This window comes from Clupea harengus, chromosome 4 (assembly GCF_900700415.2).
Source record: "Clupea harengus chromosome 4, Ch_v2.0.2, whole genome shotgun sequence".
In the NCBI taxonomy this organism is placed as follows: Eukaryota; Metazoa; Chordata; class Actinopteri; order Clupeiformes; family Clupeidae; genus Clupea; species Clupea harengus.
Window position 1 is genome coordinate 722,197 of NC_045155.1, and position 15,000 is coordinate 737,196.

The 15,000-nt window shown below is 42.5% G+C and overlaps 2 protein-coding genes across 5 annotated transcripts in view; one reads left to right on the top strand and one right to left on the bottom strand.

Moving 5' to 3' along the window:
- The window catches only part of cacnb3a (calcium channel, voltage-dependent, beta 3a), a 52,138-nt gene extending 49,712 nt beyond the window's left edge, over positions 1–2,426 (bottom strand). For all 4 annotated transcript variants that reach the window (XM_031565655.2, XM_031565654.2, XM_031565658.1 and 1 more), the window contains exons 1-2: positions 2,078–2,426; positions 1,034–1,126 (exon numbers count right to left, since the gene is read on the bottom strand). In XM_031565655.2, coding sequence (XP_031421515.1) covers positions 1,034–1,126; positions 2,078–2,158 — 174 coding nt within the window. In that variant the 5' untranslated portion in view covers positions 2,159–2,426. The remainder of the gene's footprint in view (positions 1–1,033; positions 1,127–2,077) is intronic.
- Positions 2,427–9,519: 7,093 nt separating this feature from the next.
- The window catches only part of LOC122132834 (adenylate cyclase type 6-like), a 67,290-nt gene continuing 61,809 nt past the window's right edge, over positions 9,520–15,000 (top strand). Inside the window, exons 1-2 of the mRNA XM_042707500.1 lie at positions 9,520–9,788; positions 14,366–14,588. The gene's annotated coding sequence lies outside the window, so the exon portion shown is untranslated. The remainder of the gene's footprint in view (positions 9,789–14,365; positions 14,589–15,000) is intronic.

The window sequence follows — 15,000 nt, forward strand, 5'->3', positions numbered from 1 at the left end:
TAATGTATTACCCTTCTCATTCAAAAAAGGAACGAACAATAAGTGCATGGGTGACAGTTGAAACGTGTCGAAATCTCAGATCACCTCAATTTATCTTAACCTCATTTTTTCTCCCCTTATCCCTCCAGCTCTCAACATTCTTTTAAATAACACAAAATCTTCCTCCCTGCTGCCAGCTTGGTTGACCTGGAAACATTAATTAAAAAACTGGGCTGAAACTGATTTTATGCCACCATGGCGCTGGGAATAGCAACACTGCCCTCTGTTGGCCTTTTGGAGCAACATAACACACAACACACAACACACAACACACCTTTGCTATATCTATCTCCGAGAGGATGGAAGGCAATATCAGTAGACCTGGCTATATGCAGTTATACAGAAATGGCTATAAATTACTTAATAATTATTCAGTACCTGAATAATAATATTTTACCGGGGAGCATCAACATATCTCTCATATCTTTCCAAGATAACATTTTTCCCCCAAAAATAAAAGGTTGGCTAGATTTTCTAAGATAGGACCTCCTTAGGTGAGACCGCCTGTATACCTATAATATACAGCAATATTACAACAAATAATGTATGGTATACTCTTCCCGTATATCATATTTAGTCGGGATCCATATTGATTTGACTATGCAAACGCGATCCATAACCTGAGAGAAAATGCCACATCAAGGTTTTTAATGCGACCAGCCCATGCCTTATAATACAAGTAGGCCTAGCAAAAAGGCAGGCACAGAATATGCATGGCTTCTTCAATTTTCCTCTGCCTTTTTCATGTGATTACATTGATTACAGCGTTTGTATATAAACGCATTATAAAAGTATTTCCCCGTGCCAATCAAACAGGTTACTGCGGGGATAGTCCATTCCAGTGAAAAAGGGGAACAGCGAGCAACCTTGGCGTGGTCCTTCTGTCGACCAAAACAACGCACAACAACACACCAAGCATAACATTGTGCGCCACGCCAGTTCGCTGTATATCCTCCAGGTAATGTTTTCTGGATAAGTAGAGAAGAAGGCTTACCTGTCGTTTGATGAAGCTAGACGTGGTGTCAGAGCAGGTGCTTCCGTCCGAGCGTTTAAAACGGCTCTTGCGCTTTGGCAACTTCCTGGGCAACTGCGGGGATGGAAAAAGTGTAGAGTAAGCAGCTGGCTCAGAATTCAATCACACCACAACTATATAGCACACTGGGTTATGGCAAGAACAACGGTGAGGCATCCGCTAGAGGGGCTCATAATGATAGATTTGATATGATAGATTGTAGGGAACCCATGACAAAATCGCAGTATCTTGGTTTGTTCACCTAACAAAGTGCCAAGAGGTTTCCCCTGCTAATACATTAATTGTCATTATAAAGTTTTGAGTAAATATAGGCCTTCAAAATCCTGTTAATCGGCACGAAACTTAATCTCCTTTCAACAGATTGACCCATCCCTAATAATTAAAAAAGCTCAGTGAGGCGTTTGCTTTGATGTTCTATGATCGGTTAATCATGTTCCAATGGTCGGCTACCAGGCGCAGGCTACAGGTGAGTTCACCGACGAGGAAAAAAACATCACACAACAAGTAGCCTAAATGTTTTAATTATTTGACAATTCATTCCGAGTGTAGGCTACCCTAACCAAACCAATACAGAGACTTTGTCGACAACTGACTTTGCCTGTGGTCTACCCAGAACAGAACATAATACTTAGTGTTACATACAAATAAACGCGAATAGGGAATTGAGGAAACTGCACAGTGCTTCAGCACGAGAACAGGCCTAGGTTGCAGTCAGAAATAATGGACCGCAAAGAGAAACATGTTGAAATAACATAAATAGCTGTATGTTTTCTATTTCCGTAATTTTAAATATCACATTCCTTGGTAGATATCAACAAGGATATAGCGAAACGTTACTTATTCTGTCTTTGTCGGTTAACCGCCGAGTTGGCATCGTGCTTGCAATCACTATATGCTACAGGCGTAGGTAGAGAAACTATACGCCTCCGTTACAACTAGTAGCTCGACATTAACCATTTTTGGTCTTCCAGTGGCAACAAATGTCAAAAAAAGAATTGGTCTTACCTGGAAATAGTGTGACTGGGTGCCGGTCTCTACACCAGACAGAGGGTCTGCGGAAGATTTGGACATTTTTACTTGCACCATCTATTTGGGAGCGCAGGGAGGCGGGTACATGGATTATTGGAAGAAATGGTAATACGAAATACATTGATATGCAGAATAAGACGGCTGTAACGTAGCAGAGCTGTTTGTTTAGACAAAGACACGAGGAGCTTTGTGTCTATATCACCACGCCGAAATGGAAGCGGTAGAAACGGCTGATAGGCTACAGATTTAACCGCTTTGTTTTCGGGTTAAACTGAGTAGACTACATTGTATCTGTTTCACCGAATAGCCATCTAGCTTGGGTCCGCGCAGCCGTGTGAATATTCGTCGCATCCCTCTCTCTCTCTCTCCCCCTCTCTCTCTCTCTCCTCTCTCTCTAACTCACCGTGTGTGTGTGTGTGAGAGAGAGAGAGAGAGAGAGAGGGAAAGATAGTTTCTTCTTCCGAGATTCCTAGAAATTCAACTTTATATCACATGCAGCCAAACTGCTGGTCTTGAGCAGAACTCTGAACAACCTGTTCTCCTGATGTTTTTCCTCTTCATCATCAATGGTAGAAACAAATCCCCCCCCCCCCCCCCCCCCCCCCCCTCGGACTCCCAGAACATCAGAGGCTTTGAGATGATCTGAGGAAACTTTACAGGCAAACAGCTGTTATGTGCCGTGTCAGCAGCATATAACAAATACCTTAATAGTTCCCTTTTTATTAAAAAAAATAATGTGAAAGTGAAATGCCATCTGCAGTGCCCTCCACTGGTAGAGATATTGATAACATCTGAAATAGGCCTCAAATCAATTGCATGAATCTTTCTTTTTTTCTTTGATTAAAAGTTGCCTGGAATATAATATCTAATAATCAGCAGTATACCTGGAAGACAATGTTATATGGAAGTCTGACAATTATTATTATTATTATATATTATTATTATACTGCTTCAAGCATTGTTGGAATGTGAAGTGAATATAAGATGCAAACAGACCAAATGTGGTAGTATGAGTAATAATAATAATAATAATAATAATAATAATAATAGTAGCCTGTTTGTGTTTTGTGTTTTGTGTTTGTGTTTGTTTGTGTTTGTGTGTTTGTGGGACATGTTACCCCATGAGAGGTAACCAAAAGCATTGATTTGGCTAATGTCTGTCTAACTGAATGAGAAACATTTGTATTCTGCCTTTCGGCCCGTAAACACCTATACGTTGCCCTCTAGTCGATTTTCTTTTTCTCAGCCATCGGACAAACGGCAGGTTGCTGAGTTTGACGAAGCACTGTTAAAAAGAGTAGAAACGGATCATTAAAAACCAAAGAGCCAATGAAAAGGCGGGAGATTATTTCAATATGCCGGTTGAGAGACAAAGGGTCCAAACGCTGTGCAGTACAGTGCAAAGACACCTCATCACCCTCATTTAACACCAAATAACTGAATTATGTCTGGTCTATATTACCTCGTCACCCTAATTTAACACCAAATAACTGAATTATGTCGGGTCTATATTACTTTCATAACATTTTTCATACATATATATTTAGGATAGATTTGTTCTGCTGTTCAACAGCTTCATGGCCTCCTCCTTGTCAAAAAGAACGAAGCCCGCAGAGATAAATGTGGTATTAAAATGGTTCATAAGGTCATAAGGTCATAAGGTCATTTCTACGCAAACTCATTCATGTCTGGAGAGGGACACAAAAGACGTACCTCTTCAGATTAAACTCCAACCCTAACCCTACTACACACACACACACACACACACACACTTTGGTTTGGTTCATGTGTAAATCTGTGGGCAAGTACGTTTGACTGATTAGTTAGAACTAAAAAACACATAAGGACTCATAACCCTGCATTCTAAAAAAATTGTTATCAACATAGTAGAACATATTTAGCAAAGAAATGACAGTCACCCTCCCGCAAGCCATAACATAAATCTAATAACTAAGGCACGAAACTACCATAAAATAAAAAACGTTTTCCTTTAAAAGTAGCTTGCATATAACATCCTTGAGTAAAAACATTCTTTCCTCGATCCACCTCTTTATGGAAACTGTGGCGGTGAAACGTTCCCATTTTACACACACTGAGGTACCCTCCTTCTTTCCCGCCCCACCCTTGTGCTGTGGCTTTGATCTGTCATCCTTATAGGCAGCAGCTCTCTCTGTTCTTGCCTCCCCTGAACACAGATGTGGCGGGAGACAGACTCTCATTGCTGGCCTTATGCAGTTGTAGACACAACATAAGGGGTCCCCGGGCCTGAGAAGGGATGGAAAGGAGTTTAATGTGACTATAAGATGGACTTAATTTTTAGTTTAATGTGACTAAAACTAGACTAAAATGTAATGAGACTTCGTCGACTAAAACTAGACTAAAATGTTCTGAGTTTTCGTCGACGAAAACTAGACTAAAACTAAGCAGGATAAAAATGACTAAAAGTGACTAAAACTAATATGCATTTTCGTCTAAAGACTAAGACTAAGACTAAATCTAAAATAGCTGCCAAAATTAACACTGCTCAGCGGTGGTCCCTTTTTGCATTGGGAAGGAAAGGGGGGATGCTTTATGTTGAAATAGGTGGGAGTGTGGAAAAGACTCACCTCTGCGTTCAAATATCTGAGAAAGTGACGCAAAAACTGCCACTCCACTGTCGAACTGTCACTGTTAACCCTTTAAGGGCTATCACTTTTACTAAGGGTAGTAATCTATATTGCCACGTTGGTGTGTGTATGTGTGTGTGTGCGTATGTGTGCATGTGTGCTTATTGATCATTTGGCTATGATGCTGCTCTTTACAACAAGGTGCCAAAGAACGTGCATAGTAAAAAATCAAATGGCAGTCTACCACGTGGTAACAGTTACTTTGATTTTTTTTACACCCTTTTGACAACATAACAAAAGGCTGAGACGATCGGCTCTAAGTACAGGTTTTGCCATAAATACTATTTCTGACTGAATTCTGGTTGTCTAAATTCAGCCAAAATGGCTTCTTAATGAAAATGAATAATTCAAAGTTTGTCAGTGTGGTACAGCCAGTGCACCAAGGCCCAAACAGTGTGTGTGTGTGTTGTGAACAATCAGTAAACATGGAAAAGTAAGGAGTGTTTTATTCATTTGGATAGAAACATCTGAATGTTAGGTGACGATTAAAGAGAGAATATCACACACGCGATCCGTCTGTGTGTGTGTGTGTGTGTGTGTGTGTGTGTGTGTGTGTGCTGCCTCAAAGGCACAGTCTGTGCTTCTGGCGAAAGGTTGTTGATATTTGAACAGCCAATCAAATTGCATGCCAGACTGTCCAGAATGACTCTATGTAAATCAACTTTATGAAGCAAGACGCATCTTCGAAACAGACAACAAGCAGCATTAGAAACCCCCCCCCCGATGTGTGAATGGCCATAGGCCTTTCCTGTCAGTCAAGGCAGTCACATGGAGACGGGCGGCCTGTCAATCACTCTGGTGGGAAAGGCTCTGGCAGTTCTTAATCGTCAGACACTGAAGTCATCGGATCACGAGACAGAACGGGTCTGACAGCAGGAATAGTGAAGGTCTGATGACAATTGGGCTCTGTTTGTTGAGTGTGTGTGTGCGTGTGTGTGTGTGTTTGTTGAGTGTGTGTGTGTGTGTGTGTGTGTGTGTGTGAGTGCATATGTGCTATGTTTTTTGTGTGTGTACTATGAGTGTGTGTGTCTATTTTTGGGTACATGTTGCAAAGAACAAAACAACTAAAAAGACTGTGTGAGCGTGAGTGTGTGTGTGTGTGTGTGTGTGTGTGTGTGTGTGTGTGTGAGTGAGTGCATATGTGCTATGTTTTTTGTGTGTGTACTATGAGTGTGTGTGTCTATTTTTGGGTACATGTTGCCAAGAACAAAAAAAACGAAAAAGACTGTGTGTGTGTGCGTGTGCGTGTGTGTGTGTGTTGTGTGTGTGAGTGCATATGTGCTATGTTTTGTGTGTGTGTACTATGAGTGTGTGTGTCTATTTTTGGGTACATGTTGCAAAGAACAAAAAAAGAAAAAGACTGTGTGTGTGTGTGCGTGAGTGCATACGTGCTATGTTTTGTGTGTGTGTACTATGAGTGTGTGTGTCTATTTTTGGGTACATGTTGCAAAGAACAAAAAAACTAAAAAGACTCACAAGGTGATATCAAAAGGCCTAACATGAGGCCTTAGTGCTTCCTTCTGAACTTGATTTTAATCTGTTAAATATGACACCTAATAACTTCCCAGTACAAGACTTGCTGCATTCCTGCGTGTGTGTGTGTGTGTGTGTGTGTGTGTGTGTGTGTGTGAGTGTGTGTCTGTCTGTGTGTGTCTGTCTGTGTTGTGTGTGTGTGTGTGTGTGTCCGTCTGTTTGTCTGTCTGTCTGTCTGTCTGTGTCTGTGTCTGTGTGTGTGTGTGTGTGTGTGTGTGTGTGTGTGTGTCTGTGTCTGTGTGTGTGTGTGTGTGTGTGTGTGTGTGTGTGTGTGTGTGTGTGTGTGTGTGTGTGTGTGTGTGAGTCTGAGACCACTGTGTCACTTGCTCTGGCAAATGTTCTGATCAAACAGTAACTCGACTGCCTCCAAGAACAGGATCCTACCTTAAGGCAATACTGTATGTGCTGAAGCCAAAAAAACATGTTGCTCGTGGAACAGATCCATTTGTCAGCCGAGCATTAGACAAATAGGGTCATATTTACTTTACCTCTTTAATGTTTTCACTCTGCTGTGTCACGACGACACACCAACTGCCATCACAGATCAACACTCGTAGCAGTCTGCTGTTACTCTCACAGCTCTGGTCGTCCGCAAAACATCAGGGTCTCCAAACAAATTGGACATTGCACCATTTTACGTCTTCCAAGTGGATTAGATTAAATATAAATAAACTGAGCAAAGTGACCATTTTGTGTTGTTTTCTTGTAGTATTAAGTTGTATGTATGTTAAGATATTTTGTGAATTTCCCTTATTTTTAATAAATCCAAGTCACAATCATTAAAAGGAGGCTTAAAAACTAATAATTATATATAATTGTAAAAAAAATGAAGACGATTACTTGTATCTTTAGAAAGGTTTAAATCAAAATACATCAAAATCAAATGTTTTTAAAAAGCATTATTAACATTTATGTAAGGCCGGTCAATTCGGACCAGAACCACAGCTAGTGTGTGAACACAACAAAGTGGGTTTGTTCCCCAATCTGGAACATTTGGACATGATCTGGTCTCGGGAATATCACTCGGGAATAGCACCCGCGCATGTGCCTCCCATCTGTGACTGCGGGAACGTTCATCCAACGATTATATTTGGACAGTTGACCATTTTTTCTTTTCATTCGAGTGGCCATTCTCACCCGTCACTCCACTCATAAAAACACAGTCTGTGCAATCTGCTCCTACATGTCTACATGTGGTTTTAGTGTAGAAATCAAGCTTCGTCAAATCAAGCTTCGTCATTCGAAATCAAGCTTCGTCATTCGAAATCAAGCTTCGTCAAATCAAGCTTCGTTGCCTGTGAAATACAAACACTGGAAAAAAAAAAAATTAAAAATAAATACAAACACTGACCATTCAAATTTAGCGGGTGACATTTAGGCTATTACCACTTGTCATGAATAATGAAGCGTGAAACAAATGTTTAATTGTAACGATCCCCAAGCCAGTCCCTTGCCCTCTCCCTCTCTATCTGCGTAAGTGGCTTTGTTCCTCATCAGATTTACAGTGGCAACAGCTGACACCTTTATGAGTGGTATATGATTGGATCGATGACACTCTCTGGGCCTGTATTTGGTTGCTATAACACTCCCCCCTATTAAAACACATTTCTTAGAGCTGGTTTGTGTCACTAAGGTGCAATATAATATGTCCTCATTTCATCTAGGCAGCGCTGGAAGCCATAGTATCAGTAGCACTGAGTGGTGTGTACATACAGAAGGCAGGTGTAGCGTTAGCCCAAGGTACACTCTGTATAGTTCTCCTGAAGTGTGTGTGTGTGTGTGTGTGTGTGGTGAAGTGCTGTGTGTGTGTGTGTGTGTGTGTGTGTGCGTGTGCGTGTGCGCGTGGGCGTGGGCGTGTGTGTGTGTGTGTGTGTGTGTGTGTGTGTGTGTGTGTGTGCGTGTGCGTGTGTGAAGTGCTGTGCTACAAATCAACGTCAGGTCACGAGCAATGGAAAGAGGAAGATGAAAGTCACTCACAAGTGAAAGAATTAAGGTGAAGCAAAGTTTTCTGAAAAACAAAAACGCTCTCAATATTTGCCCTTTAGCCTGATCAGCGAAGGATGTGGTTTGTGCGAACGGAGTTAGACCAGTTTGTTTTGTATGAACTGAAGTTTATGTTTCGCAGTAGGCCCATGTCCATGGAGGTGTGAGATAGAGAGTTCTCCATCGGAAGGGAACACTATGAACCAAACGAGGAATATAGTGTACCTACTGGTTCGTCTGGAACTGGCTCTTCCTGAAGCTAATTACTCTGTGTGTGTGTGTGTGTGTGTGTGTGTGTGTGTGTGTGTGTGTGTGTGTGTGTGTGTGTGTGTGTGTGTGTGTGTGGAACTGGCTCTTCCTGAAGCTAATTACTTGCCACACTTTGTTGCTCTCATCCCCTGGAACAGCTGCATAAGCTATCCCATATCTCCACAGGAAAGCTCTTTGTTATTAGATATAACCCACACGCATAAAACAGATGAACACACACACACAGAGTTCACACACACACACAGAGAGTCCAGACACACACACTCACACACACACACACACACACACACACAGAGAGTTCACACACACACACACACACACACACACACACACACACACACACACACACACACACACACACAGAGAGAGAGAGTTCACACACACACTTTCCTGTTTCTCTGCCTCGCACTGCATGACCAAATAACTTTGGTTAAACCTATAACTGCGTCTGGTCTTGATATGGTGTGAATCGAGTAAATATCAGGACCCTTTTTTCATGTTTCTCTCTCACACAAACACACACGGACACTAGAAGCTTTTCTCTGTACCCTCCTAGTCCTTAGACTACAAAACAAAAGCTTTGTGTGCACCTACATTAGCCATCCCCCCTATACACACACTTACAACAGGAGCCTTCAATAATGATTAGATTAAGCCCTGCAATGGCATGTTCACTGCTTTAACATATTTTATATATTATAGCTCCTTTCATAGAGGATTTAACGTAGTCACGACAACAATTTCCCAAACACCACACATCATTGTGTTGTAAAATATTTTTAATAATTGTTTTAATTGAAATACACAGATGATTTATTTGCGTATAGTACTCAAGTCCTCTTATACAACAAGCTACATTAGGACGCACCTGATTGATAAGGCAGAATTTTCAGTAGTGTGATCACCACCACCTCTAGGGGGAGTCCTAAAATCTCAAAAGAGTGATAGCCTGCTGTCTCTGTGTGTGTGTGTGTGTGTGTGTGTGTGTGTGTGTGTGTGTGTGTGTGTGTGCGGCGCTTCTGTGGAGGGGGAGAGGCAGAGGCAGGGAGAAAACGACGGGAGAGCGGTATCTTACATTTGTGGCCCTCCGTCTCCTTCCCCTCGTCCTCGATGCACGAAGCACCAGACCGCCGCTAAACCACAGTGAGGACACCGAGAGGAGGTTTAGCGGGATCCATCGCTGGGTTGGATTCTGTCGACAAGCGATTTCATTCTGAAGGAGAGACGTGCAAATGGTGAGTCAGTCTCTTCACCGGGTGAAGCGTCCCTATGTGTGTACATGTTTTATGTTGGGTTCTAGTCATATGCAGTTGCGGACAGTCAAACCGCGTCAAAATGTTTGTTTTTCTCGCATTCCTTTGGGTGTTGTACGAAGAAAGGTGGTCTTCAACCCTTTCATAGTAGCTTACGTTTTGGATAATTAGATGTCATGTCATGGCACATTAGAAGTCTGTGCCTGTTGAGGGGTCTATAGGGTATCAACCTTATCTTTGGTGTAATGCAGCGTTAGCTCTGTGGCAGTTCGTTTCAGCAGATCATTTCAATGGCATATTCATGTTCGCATTCATTTAGGTGGGAAATCGGCATCGTTTATTAGGTGTACATCAATGTCCGTCCCTATGTTGCCATTGCCTTGTGGTCAATGTTCCTGGGTTTCATGTTAAAGCAGTCAAATGACACCCGTTAGCACGGTCGTTGCTGCCGTTGCTTCTTTCGCTGTATCGCAAAGGTCGAACAGTCCTGGGCAATTAAGTCCGGCTAAAATAAGCAGGCAAACAGACCATACTCTGGGCCACAGTCGATTTCACAGAGTAAATATAATTCGGGAGAATATCCTGGAAAAATACTACTAGTCCACCGTTGGTTTGTTGAGTAGATAGGTAGCTACCCATGTTGATAAAGTGTTGCGACCTAAAGAGAGGCGATGACTGATGCGTAGGAATGCATGCAATAGGTAGAGATTATGCTTCGTTGAAATTCTGGAAATATTTTCAGTATATAAAACCGCTCCATTTTATGTAGGCCCGAAGTGTGCTTGAATTCCATCTCCTTTTCATTTGTTTGAGTGAAGGACGGGGCATGTGTTTGGCAGTCGGGTGTGACATGCTGCGTTGTACAAGTAACCGCACACAGTTACTGTAACAGCATCGAAATGGTCACTGCTGTGAACCATAATATGGTAGTCACACTCGCACACACACACATACTGAAAAGACACTGTTATGTAACCCAAGTGTGTAAGTGCGGGCGATGCAATAGCCCTCTCACGGCCTGTGCACGAAATGGTAGATTTCATCGCAGATTAGCATCCAATGTATCGATAAAGTGTTAGGATTATGTAACGACAGATGTGTACCCAGTTAATGCGTTTAAATTCGAAATGACTGCTGCAGCGTCTTAATTGTGACAGATCTGCGGTTTGTTTGAGAGAATATGACATTTGCTTAATTAGACTGGCGCTCAGAGCAAACCTAAAACAGACATGTATGATTAGTAACGGCGACGTGTGGATGCTCCAAAACAAGCACTATTTGCGTTATATAATAACACCAGCGTGCTCCTGTCCGGGCGAAATGTCGTGCGAATGTCCCAGAGGAACACAGCATGCTAGAACCGCTAGCTAGCGAGGATACCAAAGTCACGTAGCAACGATGGTTGTAATGAAACACGTGAAGGTTATTATTGCAGTCATTATAATTCTGCAATACTGTCACTTTTCATGGAGATGTTTATAAATGGAAAGTATCAATAGTATTGGCCGTGCGACGCATTTAAAGACCGCGTCTGTATTTTTTTTCTGCTGCGTTCAGCCAGTCCGTGCCTTCTCCCTAATTTGGTTCTATACTCTGCCAGAAGAACATACAGAACCAGCAGCAGCACGAGCGGATACGTTCTGGGAACTGGCGCGAGATAGCCATCACAAGGAAATTCTATTTTTGCTCTAACAACACCGTACGCGTTCCTACTTCAACAGCTGTCCCCGGTCTGGAGGTGTAAGGACAATATGGATAGACATCCTAAATCTAGCTAACTTTGTAAGTCTTTTTTAGTAGCAAAACACAGATGATATAGGCTAGAATGGGTTCTAACGTAGAATTGACAAGTAGCGAAACCATATTGATGCCGTTTTTGAGAGGATTTGCTGTAAAACGCCTACAATATCAAAGTAATACTCAATTGAATGTCAGTCAGTACAACAGTCCAAAACAACCTTTTTTTTTTTTTATTCTTTCATGGAAAATGTATTAGATTGGTTTCCTTCCATTTTATAATTTAGAGGAAGGCCTACAGTGATCAAGCCACTGTCTGGATTGTTTGTGGCTGTTTCATTCAAAATGTTGCTGTTTCCTGGTAAGAAATGTTTCAGAACATTTGCTGGGAGTTGAAGTGATATTATTATAATGTTTTTAGTACAAGTAACTGCGAATGAATCTCAAACCTGGTGTTTTCTGCACATGTCTGTCCTTAATCTCTTGACCACCCCCTCTGTCCTCGCATTTTCAGTGGAAAGGCTGATTCTGCACCAGGGTCGGCTAAACTGTTATATCTAGGCCTGACCTTCTCCTCCTTCTTCTCCTCGGAGGGGCTCCTTCATGCCATTGAATACTTTAGAATCCATTCTTTACAGTCAGTGCCACTTTAACCACATAGGATTGACAAATATAAATCTGATCTACTCGCCTGAGTAAATAGGCCTTAAATATGGCCTTCGTCAGCATTGAAAAGCTATGGCACAAAAGGGCCTACTGTATTTTCCTCGTCGCAGTAGTGGCAATCTTTACAGGGTGTACCATCAAAGACCTTGAACGGGGAGCCATATCAGACACACTGAAAGAAAGAAAAAAAATAGTCAGATTCCAGGCGGAGGGAGTATCTAGGAGTCCTTCACCTCCGCCGCTTAACGTGTGTGTGCCCAGTGAAATGACCTTTTAATCAAACCTCACCCCCTAGCAGAGGATGGTAAAAACACACTTGGATCCAATCCCAGATAGCAGGCAAGGTCTGGTGCAAATTTGGTCCTGATGCCTGATGCCTGATGAGTAGCAGATTAGTGCCACATTTGTGCCAGATTGGATTAAGAGGCATCTGCTGATACATAGGATATAAACACTCGGTGGGTGGAACCACCCTAATGTCTGTCATCCCACGAGTGAAGCTCAGTTAATAGTGCAAGTTGTGTTCGATAGCCAATGGAGTGCACATACTCAGGACAAGTCTATATTGTATTTCGCTTTGGACCAAAAGCAGTTCAGTGAATACATGTAAAGGTTTGGCATGGCAGAATAAGACTTAGGCACTTTTTGTTTGCGAGAGTACACAGTCTTGAGAGCATTTGTTTAAATGGGAAAATGGGTTTCTCCAACATGAGTTTCGACTCACTCACTCACTCACTCATCACAACCCAAAGCATCATCAGTTGATGTTTTCTGGATTGAAGCGTTGAATCAGCGCCTCTGCTTTTAACTCCGATATTGGATTAGTTTAGAAATGTGTCAAACACACTCCACACTGGGCTCGTTCCCACCCTCATTTAGACTCGACTCCTGTCTTCAGAGGTACATTGTAATCTTTTGCACACTGAACAAAAAAGCCTTGATCCCATGATCCCGACATTAACGGAAAAAAAAGATTGTGTCATTTCTGTTGTTTTCATATTTTTTTAGCATATTTTTCTCTAGCGTATTCTAATATTAAAATTCTCTAGCCCTCTCCGTCGTGGCAAACCCTCTCCGAGCATCTCTCCGTTGCCTGACGTGCACCTCCCAAATTGTGTAACATTGCTGTTTACCCCTGGGTAGTAGTATGCCAACATCAGATAGCTGGCTCAGACACCTCGCAAATCCCCTCAGACATATTTTTCAGTTACAATAAATGGGTTTTTACATTGCACAGTGTCTATTTCTCGGTAACCTAAAAAAAAATCTAAGCAAAAAAAAAGTCAAACAAATAACTTTTATGTACAAATACGACCATCTACGGAGTTTGGTCCGCCACCATCTTTTAAAAAAAAAAATTGCTTTTCAACACCCACAACCGTCGGAGAACCATAAATGAAAACGAGTCCGTCGAGGCAACTGCGTGACCACGTAGAAACGGAGTCGTAGAAGTATATTTCGGCCTTCAGCCCTGTTCATGTCGAGCCAGCAGGCCCTAGTGGGAGAATTTAGGTTGTAAAACAGTAAGAGGCGGCAGGTTGTAAAGAAATGACTCAACCCTGGCAGTAATCAAACAGAGAGGATCCTGCTGCCTGTCAAACCTGGAATGATCTCATCTGCGTGCGTCCCTGGTGTCTCGTTTCCATCTGTGAAGGAAGGAAGGGCAAGTAAACTCAGGAAGAATGCTAGCTTACATCAGTGGTGAGATTATAAAAATGTCAATTATGGGGACATGTTAAGGGCAGAATGAACCCCTTTGCTTTGATGTCACTTTATTCTTTTGGACATTGAGACTAATCATTAGGCACATTAAAGCAAGAGAATGCTCTTTGTGTTTTATATGTTCAGAAACAGAGCGTAATGTAGACACATATCAACAAAGGCTCTGTAAAGTAGACTTTTTGAACAGAGATATTACCTTGGGAAATGTATCAGTTCGCCACGGCTTTTAACCAATCGGAAGCTCAAAACGAGGGACATCCTGTCCAGGATGTCAGTCTAATTTGTGGGTGCAGGTGATTGGCCAGGCGGGTCCGGGAGGCGGGAGCAGGGAGAGGCACAGCTTTTGTGATTGTAGGTCTTGCATAATGTAGCTTGAAAATATTTTGTTCAAATTTGTCAATCTTTTACACCATGTGTATTTGTTTTGCTCACAGGTCCTTCCAGGCTGCCGGTAGATCTACTTTCATCCCACACTGTTTGTCTGGGCCCACACCGTAACCACTGCGTCTCCAGTCACTCCCCGGAACCACGCATAGCTCCCCGGACACTTCCTCTCCCTACCTCCACCTTGTGTTTCTGCTTTCTCTCACCCACTGAGATAAATGAGTGGTCCGGCTACAGACAGCAGGGCTGGGATAAGCGCCAGAACCCACACAGGTACATGAGGTAGCCTACACACACTCACACACACACACACACCAAACTGACATGAGGTAGCCTACACACTCACACACACACACACACACACACACACACACACACACACACACACACACACACACACACACTCACACACACACACTCACACAGGTATACCAAACTGACATGAGGTAGCCTACTCATACTCACACAGGTACACCAAACTGACATGAGGTAGCTTACACACACTCACACACACACACACACTCACACACACACACTCACACACACACACACACTCACACACACACACACACACACTCACACACACACACACTCACACACACACACACACACACTCACACAGGTATACCAAACTGACATGAGGTAGCTTACACACACTCACACACACACACACTCAAACACACAC